The 11019-nt window shown below is 35.4% G+C and overlaps 1 protein-coding gene and 1 non-coding gene across 2 annotated transcripts; one reads left to right on the top strand and one right to left on the bottom strand.

The window, feature by feature from the left end:
- Positions 1-7364: 7364 nt before the first annotated feature.
- LOC113733601 (small nucleolar RNA R71) lies at positions 7365-7471 on the bottom strand. Its single transcript, XR_003459104.1, has one exon. It is a non-coding gene; the product is annotated as a small nucleolar RNA R71 (small nucleolar RNA).
- Positions 7472-7700: 229 nt separating this feature from the next.
- LOC113728938 (uncharacterized) lies at positions 7701-10479 on the top strand. Its single transcript, XM_027253287.1, has 3 exons — positions 7701-8033; positions 8202-9578; positions 10417-10479. Exons 1-3 carry the CDS (start codon positions 7701-7703, stop codon positions 10477-10479), a joined length of 1773 nt encoding a protein of 590 aa, XP_027109088.1.
- Positions 10480-11019: the final 540 nt, after the last annotated feature.

Raw genomic sequence — 11019 nt, 5'->3', positions numbered from 1 at the left:
GTATGCAATAAATAGGGCTAGATGACCTTTCTCACTTGATCATTTTTCTAGTTGTTTCCCAACAATTAAGTAGACAAATAGGATATTAGGTGATCTTTCACATTTCATCATTATTCTAGTTGCTTCCCAATTATAAGTAGATGAGTAGGATAGTTCATCAGCTTATTACTTCCATCAATACTCTAGTAACAACGTAATACTTGCAGAAATTTAATTTGGCAATGTTATTTGTTTAGATTTATGGTTTTTGCGCTACATCTATAAACTGTTTTTCGAGCATATTGAGTAAATATATAATCTCCCTACTTGTTTGGCAGATCTATGGGAAAAATGCACTTTTCATCCCCAATGTTTAAGGTGTTAACTAATTTCGTCCCTAAAGTTTCATTCCAAACATATTTCATCCTCATAGTTTTATAATTTTGACCAATTTTGTCCCTAAAGTTTATGTAGAACACATTTCATCCTCATAGTTTCATAATTTCTACCAATTGAGGACAATTAAATGATTGTTAACCAATTTGTACATAATATCATCACATGTCCCATTAATAATTGTATTATTAATACTTAATTCAGTTATTGATTAAATTACAGAAATAACAAGTGTTTTTGGATAGGAGACTATCTCTTTGTTTTTTAAAATTATGATATAATGTATTTGAAATAAAACAAATAGATTGAAAGATAAATAGACGATTGAAAATCGTGTACATGATGCAACTATTGGTGCAAAATACACAGCAGCAAAATAAAATTTTGCAAATAAATGACAATCCAAACCATTCTTTCTTTCACATTAATATTTTTTTCCAATTGGTTGTAATGGGGTTGTTCGACATTCTTTTCCAATTGGCTATAGTGAGGTTGTTTGTTTTCCACGATTTCATTTTCTTTGGATCTTCTTGTTCGATTGTGATTAAGAAGAGAGCAATTGTGGCCAAAAATTTCTTAGGTTTTTTTGGGTACTAAAACGAGAAAGTGAATTAATAAAAGATTTTTAAGCTTTTTGTTGATCCAATGTTTTTTTTTTTAACTAATGGGCATGCTGTGGTCAAATGACAATATTCTAATCAAAATCCTTGACAATATATCAATTGTCCTCAATTTGCCAAATCTATTAAACTATGAGGATGAAATGTATTTGCGTGAAACTTTAAGGATGAAATTAGTCAAAATTATAAAATTACAAGGATGAAATATGTTTTGTGTAATGACCCTACCTCCCCTTAGGGCGTACCCAAGGGTTTGGCGGATCGCCTACCCAACTCTCGCCAGGACTCCCTTACTAACGTTCTTGAAATAGCCGTTCAAATCTCGAAATTAACATAAAAGTTCCATTCCAACCAACAATTCAACTTAATTTACAATCCAAGAGTAAAGCATAGGATTACATTTCCAAAGAGTCCAAATATGTCTCATCTACAAAAGTACAAGTACATAAAAGTTATACACCCTAGTTCATGCCTACTTGCTCCGGCCTCCATTCCTGTAAGGAAAACAAACTAACGAAATGAACTAAAAGTTTAGTGAGATTCTCAAACAAGTATTCAGGTAGAGAAACCATGGAAGTACGGCATTTAGCAGTTGAAACACTTTACACAATAACAAACAGTCATTCAAGAAATAAACATTCATTCATTGGAAGGATACGTGCTCACTTGGAGCCATTCATTCATTCATTCGCCAACCATTTTCCTTATCCCTCCAATATTATAAAACGTTTGCAAGTGAAAACTCCTTCAGTGTTCTTGTCATTCATTCATTGATATCATTGCATTGAATCCACTGGCCAGTTCTCCACCAGATTTCATGGTAATACTCGATTATACCAAACATTATTCCAAGGTCACCAGCCGCCCGACCGAGTCCGCTTCTAGCTCGAGTCGACTGACAACAAAAGGCAAGGGTCCAATTCAGCCAAAAGGCTTACATTCATGCACAAGTAATATTCAATCATTTTATCATTAAACATTTCGCGTTCACTTAGGTCAAGTGCGATAAAGTACACACTCGCCTATCGAAATCCATTTAACAATCATTTAAAAACATTTAACATTCAACCAAGTATTCACAACAATTCACATAGTCATTAGAAGCACAACATGCAAAGAACACTCACCACGGTACAAGTTCAAGTGTTCGGCTCATGTGCACTTCAGACCTCACCTCCACGTCCTAAAATCACATTTATAAAGTGCCATGAGATCCAATATGCCAAGTCACATTATTCCAAAAGAAAAATCAAGCTCAAAATGGTTCAACAACTCCAACTTGAAGTTGGAAGTGAAAGTAAGGACAGTTTTAAGAAAATAGAATTTTTTCCAGTTTTGCGCGACGCTATTGGAAAAGTCATATCTCAAGTTTCTTAAATCCAAAATTTATAAACATTATACCATTGAAAAATAGATTCAAAGAGTTACAATTTCTCAGAAGATACCTTTGCATTCTGTCCACAAGTCAGTCAAAATTTAATCTCAAGCGGCTGCTTTATCCAGTAAAAAGACAGAACAGGAATGGAAATTCAGTCAAATTTAAGAAATCATAGATATTCATAGAAATTGAGAAAAATTCTGAAATTTTCACAGTTAAAAGAGCTATGAGTCTAGTTCCAATGCAACAAACGAAAAAAAATTTGTATTTTTCTACACCAAGATATAACAGTTTTCCCAAGAATGCTTAAAGTCTCCTGCTAAAAAAAATTTCAGCAGCACTTCCTTTGTGTTTACCAATTTTTCCAACCATTTCAAAGCTACATTTTCTTCTCAAATCAGCCCACTCAACACCATAAGACAGCCACAAATCAAATTCACAAGGTATAGGATACATAGAGTATTTATTTTAGCCATAAAACTAGCTATAATCAACATATACTTAAGCTGAAAATCCTCTACCAAGGCTGAAATTTCACATCTAAAGCTGAAAAATCCTATTTTGATGCTAAAATTTCATATCAAAACTAGAGTTCTTCATATCTCAACTTTCATATCCAAATCAAAACTAAAAATCCCAATTCATGGCTGAAAAATATAAATAAAAGTTAAAAAATTCCAACAACATCACAATCCATGAAACCAGCCACAAAATTTTCATATTCAAGTCATATGCCCACTTGAATGCACTATTAAAGGGAAAAGGTAGTTCCTTACCAATATTACCTTCAATTCCTATGGAGACTAGCAAATCAAAGCTTTCTTCCCTCAAAATCACACCACACCAAGCTTCTTCCTTCCTTGTTGCAACCTTCTATGGATGGATTTAGGGTTTAAGGTTGATTTCCCCACAAAATCAAGATAAACTTGAAAGTTTTCTCTCTTCCTTTCCTCTCTAAGGTTCGGCCTTCATGGAGCAAGAAAGTGATGGTTTTTCTTCAATTTTTTTCAAGATAAATACAAAGACTAATCTTGGTCAACATTTGTTTTGATGGTTGACAAGTGTCACCCAACTATTTTGTCTTTCTTTTCCTTTTCATTAGTCAATAGTTTCGGCTGACTTAAGGGTTAATTTAGGGCAGATTAAATGAAATAAAAAGAAAGAGATTAGGGTAAGAAAGTATCAGTCAATTGGTGTACTCATCCGGTAACAAACGGCGCACGTCGGTTCAAGTCTATTTCCTTAATTCTCTTATACTTTAATCTTTATTTATGATTCACTAACTTACTCTTAGCACTTTTTAACGACATACTTACTCTTACTTAATACCCGCTCTTATCCATCAAATTTAGTGCGCACACCTCACCAATCGATCACATCACCAAAATGCACAAAAACCCTAACTTACTCTAATGTTAAAAGTAAAAGTAAAAGTAAAACTCTTGACTCAACTAATGAAATCATCATGAAATTTAGGGTTCGTAAATAGTTAAATAGTAAAGTAAAGAAATATAGAAGGAAATATAAATTACTTGTTCAAAAATGGGAGGAAATTCTAAAGAAATTTTCGGGTCCTCACACTCTCTCCCCCTTAAGAAAATTTCGTCCTTGAAATTTTTACCTTCCATCGCCTCAGATGATTCCGGAGCCTGTTGCTTGTCTATAGCGTATACTCGTGCTGGCACTCTTGATCTATTTCCTCTTTCATTAGCTTGTCTAGGGTTAGTTTTATCCCCTTGTTGAGCATTATTCCCTCGTTGCTGCTTTTTCGGCCAATTGCTAATTTGATGGTCGGTACCCCCACAAACTAAGCACTTTCGCCCCTTTCTCCAACAATCATCTTCAGTGTGATTTGTCTTTCCACAGTATCCACAAGCCAAGCGAGGAGCCACTTTTTGATTTTCTCGAGAAATTCTCTCTTGTTGCCCTTTTCCTATTTGAACTCCTCTTGAAGAATCTTCTTCTAATTGTTCTAATGTCCATGGTGGGCAGTGCGGAAAGTTCGCTCTTCTTACTTTTGAGGGCGTTACATTTTCCTTAGGTTTCCTCAGGTGTACTCTTTTTTTCTTACATGAAAAACCTTCACTTGCACCCTCGCAATTTTAATTTTTTGAGCTTTTCCAAGGGCTTCTGTGAATGTATTAATTTGTGCAGCTGCCAAACCCTCTTGCATTTCCACATATAACACCTGTTCAAATCGCATCACCCTTCTTTGCTCCGTAGCTACCAATTCAGGAGCAAATTTGGACAGTTTAGTGAATTGTATTTCATATTCGGCCACGCTTAAGGTTCCCTAATGTAACATAATAAAATCATCCTCTCTCTTCTCTTCGAACAGAGGTGGGAAGTATTTCTCATTAAACTCTCTCATACGGTTTACCCAAGTCCATGCTGTATGTTCTCTCTCCCATTTTTGCCCTAATAACATTCCACCACGTCCGAGCGGGTCCCTCAAACTGAAAGACAGCAAATGCCACTTGTCTTTCCTCTGTATAATTCAAGGCCGTAAAAATATTAGCCATAACCTCCAATCAATGCTCAGCCGTCTTTGGATCAGGCCCTCCAAGGAATTTAGGATGAACAAACTTTTGAAAATGCTCTAGAGTCCTTTCCTCTCCATTTTCAGGGTTCCTAGGCTAATTCACTGGAGTTTGGTCTTTGATAAGTGAATATTTAACATATATTTTTTACGAGTTTGGCATGAACTTTTGGTAGGTTTTAAGAACATTAAAGCCATATTTGAACTTTTTTGGTAATAATTGATTAAATATTGTTTAAGTGTTCAAACTTGATAAATGAGTGGATTAACGCGTTAATTTTGTAATAATGTAAAGGATATTGATATATGAAATTCATGCACGAGATGAAGAAAATGTAAGGACCATCTGGAGGATAAATGTACGAGGATACTAGGAGCAAAAATGAAGAAAAAGGAAAGAAGTGGAAAATTGGAAATTGATCAGCACGGATCCGAGCTCGGATCCGTGTGAACAAAAATATATCCGAGCCCTCGTTTGTATTTGCGTGGCTTGGTATCCGAGGCCCTATGATCCGAACTCGGATCCATATGAAAAAGGTCTCGGATCTATTTGCACCCCTCGAATCCATGGCTCGGATCTGCCTCTCTCTTCTGCAAGTGACATAGCCGTTTTTCTTACTTTTCATACTACTTTCCAGCTATAAGTTGCAAGGGAATTCGGTGCACATGCTTCAGAAGACAAAAGGGCAAGAAAAGTGGCTTATTTTCAAGTCAAAAACCTTTGTTATTGATTTTCCTAACAAAGTTTAGATTTGGGGATCAAAAGGTGGAATTTGACTTGGAAAAAGGGAGCTCCTGAGCAGTTTTTGTGCAGAGACATTGGGGGAGGTCAGAACCATATACGGAGGAAAGTTTTTCATCTTGTAACATTTTTCTCTCAAGCTAGAAGTTCTTGAAGAAACACTTGGAGACTTGACTTGTAATCATCTTGCACAAGAACATAGCAGAAATTTGAGGGTTTCACCATTAATTGGCTAAGCTTTCTTTTATATTTCTTGTACTTGTACTTTATGATATTTTGCATTAATAAACTTGTGAGTTTGATTGTTATATCATTCATGAGTAGCTAAACTTCTTTATCTAGGGAGTAGATGAAACTTATGGCTAAATGATATGAATTGAATGTGAGTTACACTTGTTATATCTTGTATTAACTTGTCTATTTCTGCAGTTGTAATTACTTGTTGTTGTTTGATCACCAATAGCATGTTTATAGTTGTTATTAGTCAATGAGAATTGGTAGTAACAATGGAAAAATATGAATAGAGCTTGAGTTGTATGTTCGTGAAAATAGATGTACACTTAAGTGGATTATCCAGCATTTCATGAAGGAAAACAGAGTAGAACTAGTATTTCACCATGAAAATAGGAAAAACTAGATTGCTCTAGGCCATTTCATCATGAGAATGAGATTTGGTAATATTGGAAATGAATCCCTGGTTAAATAAGAAAAATAACAAGAGGTAAATCTATTCATTTGTGTTGTTTATGCCATAAGTGAAATCTACATCCCTAGATTCTATCTTTAATGAAATTTCTTCATTTGCATTTAGCATTTACTAAACCAGATTTGTAGACAATAGCATTATAATCTTACTGCTCAGATTTATTGAAAGTCTAAATAATAGAGAAAATAAGGGTTTAGTACTTGTTTAAATTGCTCCTCGTGGGATCGACTCGATACATACTCTACACTACGATTTCGGCCTGTATACTTGCAGTCAACGGGTATAAAATCGGATTTAAACTTGCATTGATATAAAAATCCCGTTAAGTTTTTGGCGCCGTTGCCGGGGAGCGACAATATTAGAGTCTAATCATTTCTATTAATTTAGACATCTTTATGTTTGGTTGAGCTGTCTATAGCTAGCTTAACATTCTAATCAGTTTTTGATAAATAAAAGTTGCATAATATTTCTTATTAACATCTCGAGAAGTAGCACCTTTCGATCCAGAAATTGAAAGGATGTTACGTAGATAAAGGAGGGATACACCACAACAAGAGGAACAAGAGGTTTGGCAACTTCTAGAGGAAATTTTGATAGAGCTACCGTTTGAGGAAGAAATGGCGAAAAATGAACCAAATAGGCGAGCTCTACGAGATTTTGCTTTACCGAGGACACAAGGATTTCAAACTAGTATCGCAAGGCCAACGGTAAATGCTAATAATTTCGAGATTAAACCATTACTGATTCAAATGGTACAACAATCTCAATATGGAGGTAATGCTACCGAAGATCCAAATTCTCACTTGTCAACATTTCTTGAAATCTGTGATACAATTAAGTTTAATGGTGTTAGTGATGATGCAATTAAATTTCGATTGTTTCCATTTTCGCTAAGGAACAAGGCCAAGATTTGGTTACAATCTCGTCCTCCAAACACTTTTACTACTTGGAATAAATTAGTTAAGGCTTTTCTTAATAAGTTCTTTCCACCTGGACAAACTGCTAAACTTAGAATGGATATAATGAGTTTCTCTCAACAGGAAGGAGAGACATTGTACGAATCTTGGGAGCACTATCGGAAATTACAACGAAAATGTCCTCATCATGGTTTACCAGATTGACTTATAGTGCAAACTTTTTACAATGATCTCACTTATCCAACAAAGACGCATGTTGATGCGGCAGCGGGAGGAGCATTGATGGGAAAGTCAGCCGAGGAAGCTCAACAATTGATTGAAGAAATGACAACTAATAACTACCAGTGGGCCAACTAACGAGGTAATTCAAGGAGAACCGCAGGTATGCTTGAAGTACATACCTTGAATATGTTAAGTGCAAAGATGGATAATGTGGTTAAGATGCTTAATAGGCATGTTGGTTCTAGCTCTAATCAAGGAGTAGTTGTTGCATGTTGTACTACTTGCGGTGGAGATCATGATGATTCTATGTGTTCTAGTAGCGAACAGGTTCAATATCTCAACAATTACAACCATCCATCCCAAAATAATCCATACTCCAATACCTACAATCCAAGATGGCGTAATCACCCGAATTTTGGATGGAAGGATCAATGGAACCAACAAAGACCAGTTAATCCACCGGGTTTTCAACCAAAGCAACCACTTCCGGAGTCCAAACCAGCTTGGAAATTGGCAATTGAGAAGCCAGCAAATGTATCAAATGATAAAATTAAAAAGTTAGCTAGTACCACTACTCAACGGTTTGAAAGAATTGAGGGAAGGATGGACTAACTCACCAATATGTACAGGAATGTTAAGGTCCAATTAGGACAAATAGCTAATGCAGTTAACAATCGCAACTAAGGAGAATTACCTAACAAGACTGAAGTGAACCTAAGGGAGAATGTGAAGGCCATAACCCTCCGTAGTGGTAAGGAAGTAGGTGAGCCACCTGTAGTTGAAAGTGAGAAAAAATATGAAAGAAGAGAAAAGATGCAGTTGAGTGAGTTAGAAGATGATAACAAGTCAATTGAAGGAAAAGACAAGGTGGAAGGAAAGGAGCCACAAATTGATGAGACAACACAAATTCCTCCACCGGTGCCATTTCCACAAAGATTGAAGCCTTCGAGAAATGACAAAGAATTTGAGAAGTTTGTCAACATTTTCAAACAATTACATATTAACATTCCTTTTGTTGATACTATTTTGCAAATTCCTTCATACACAAAGTTTCTCAAGGAAATAATGACTAAGAAAAGGAGATTAGTTGATAGTGAGACAACAATTGCATTAACGGAAGAATGTAGTGCCATCATACAAAACAAATTGTCACCAAAGTTGAAAGATCCTGGGAGTTTCACAGTTCATTGCACTATCGGTAATGTAAAATTCTCTAAGGCACTATGTGACCTTGGTGCGAGTGTTTCATTGATCCTTTTAACTGTGACTAGGCAATTGGGGTTGAAAGAGTTAAAACGTACTAACATTTCCTTGCAATTGGCTGACAGGTCTATTAGACATCCAATGGGCATATTAGAGAATGCACTTATTAAAGTGCAGAAATTCATTATTCTTGTTGATTTTGTTGTTTTTGATATGGAGGAAGATGTCAATGTACCTATTATACTTGGTAGACCATTTCTGGCTACTGCAGGTACAATAATAGATGTTAAATGTGGTAAGTTCAAGTTTCAAATTGGTGAAGAGGAAGTGGAGTTTGATTTGAGTAAAGTGGAGAAGTATCCTTCTTTTATTGACCATGTTTATTCTGTTGACATATGTGATGAATTGGCATTAAAAATGAGTCAAATTAATCTTAATGATGATTCTCTTGAACTTTGTCCTAATGGTGTAGGCTTACAAGAGGAACAAGTTGAAAAACTGACTGAATTTTTGCAGGCACAGGTTTCTTATAAAAGGAGAAATGCGTATGAGGAGTTAGGGTTGAACAAAGGGCTACCTCCACCATCGTGTGAGCAAGCTCCACAGCTTGAGGTTAAGCCACTTCCTAAATACCTCAAATATGCATTCCTTGGAGAAAATGAGACATTGCCGGTGATTGTCAATGCTGCATTAGATGAGGAACAACTAGAAAACGTTTTACGTGTTTTGAGGAAGCATTTAAAGGCTATAGGATGGACAATTTCTGATATTAAAGGAATTAGTCTAACTATTTGTATGCACAGAATTTTGTTGGAAGAAAACTCTAAACCGGTGGTTGAAACTCAAAGAAGGTTAAATCCAAATATGAAAGAAGTGGTAAGAGTAGAAATCCTTAAATGACTGGATGCAGGTATAATTTTTTCAATCTCTGATAATGTTTGGATTTCTCCTATTCATGTAGTGCCAAAGAAAGGGGGGATAACCATAATACGTGGTAAAAATGATGAAATGATTCCCTCTAGAGTTGTGATTGGGTGGCGAGTCTGTATTGATTATAGAAAACTGAATGCAGCTACTAGAAAGGATCATTTTCCTCTTCCTTTTCTTGATTAAATGGTAGAAAGATTGGCTGGATATGAATTTTATTGTTTCTTGGATGGTTTTTCAGGATACAATCAAATAGTTATTGCACCGGAAGATCAAGAGAAAACAACATTCACTTATCCTTACGGCACTTTTGCATTTCAAAGAATGCCTTTTGGACTGTGCAATGCACCGGCCACCTTCCAACGTTGCATAATGGCAATTTTCTCTGATTTTAATGAGAAAATCATGAAAATCTTCATGGATGACTTTTCCGTATTTGGATTTACTTATGACCATTGTCTTAACAATTTAGATATAATTTTGCAGAGATGTGAAGAAACAAACCTTGTACTCAATTGAAAAAATGTCACTTCATGGTTTGTGAGGGTATTGTTCTAGAGCACAAAATTTCTTCACAAGGTATTGAGGTAGATCAAGCCAAGATAGAGGTTCTTGAGAGAATGTCTCCACCTACCAATGTGAAAGGCATTCGAAACTTTTTTGGACACGTGGAATTTTATCGGCGATTTATTAAGGATTTTTCCAAAATTACTAAACCTTTATGTGAATTACTTGCAAAAGATGTTCCTTTTCATTTTAATGATGAGTGCTTATTTGCTTTTAATAGGTTGAAAAGGGAACTTGTCTTCGCACCTATAATAGCATCACCGGATTGGAGCATGCCATTTGAATTGATGTGTGATGCGAGTGATTTTGCAGTTGGATCTGTTCTTGGGCAAAAACATGATAAGCGACTTCATGTCATTTATTATGCAAGTAAAATGCTAAATGAATCCCAAGTCAACTATACAACAATAGAGAAGGAATTGCTAGTAGTGATATTTGCATTGGATAAGTTTAGATCCTACTCAGTAGGATTTAAAGTCATCATTTATACCGACCATGCAGCACTCAAGTATTTCTTAAATAAGAAAGATGCATAACCTCAACTAATTCGATGGATTTTATTATTGCAGGAATTTGATTTGAAAATCAAAGATAAAAAAGGATCCGAGAACTTAGTCGCTGATCATCTTTCTAGACTGAAAAACATGTCTCAAGAAGACCATTCATCCATTAAAAAAGAATTTCCAGATGAGTTTTTAATGACAATTCAAAAGTCACCATGGTATGCTGATTTAGTTAATTTTGTAGTTAGTGGAGTGATACCAAGTGATTTGAATTCCCACCAAAGAAAAAAATTCTTAAATGATGTTAAACATTATTTTTG

This window comes from Coffea arabica, chromosome 2e (genome assembly GCF_036785885.1).
Source record: "Coffea arabica cultivar ET-39 chromosome 2e, Coffea Arabica ET-39 HiFi, whole genome shotgun sequence".
NCBI lineage: Eukaryota > Viridiplantae > Streptophyta > Magnoliopsida > Gentianales > Rubiaceae > Coffea > Coffea arabica.
This window is presented reverse-complemented; position numbering and strand designations above follow the sequence as displayed.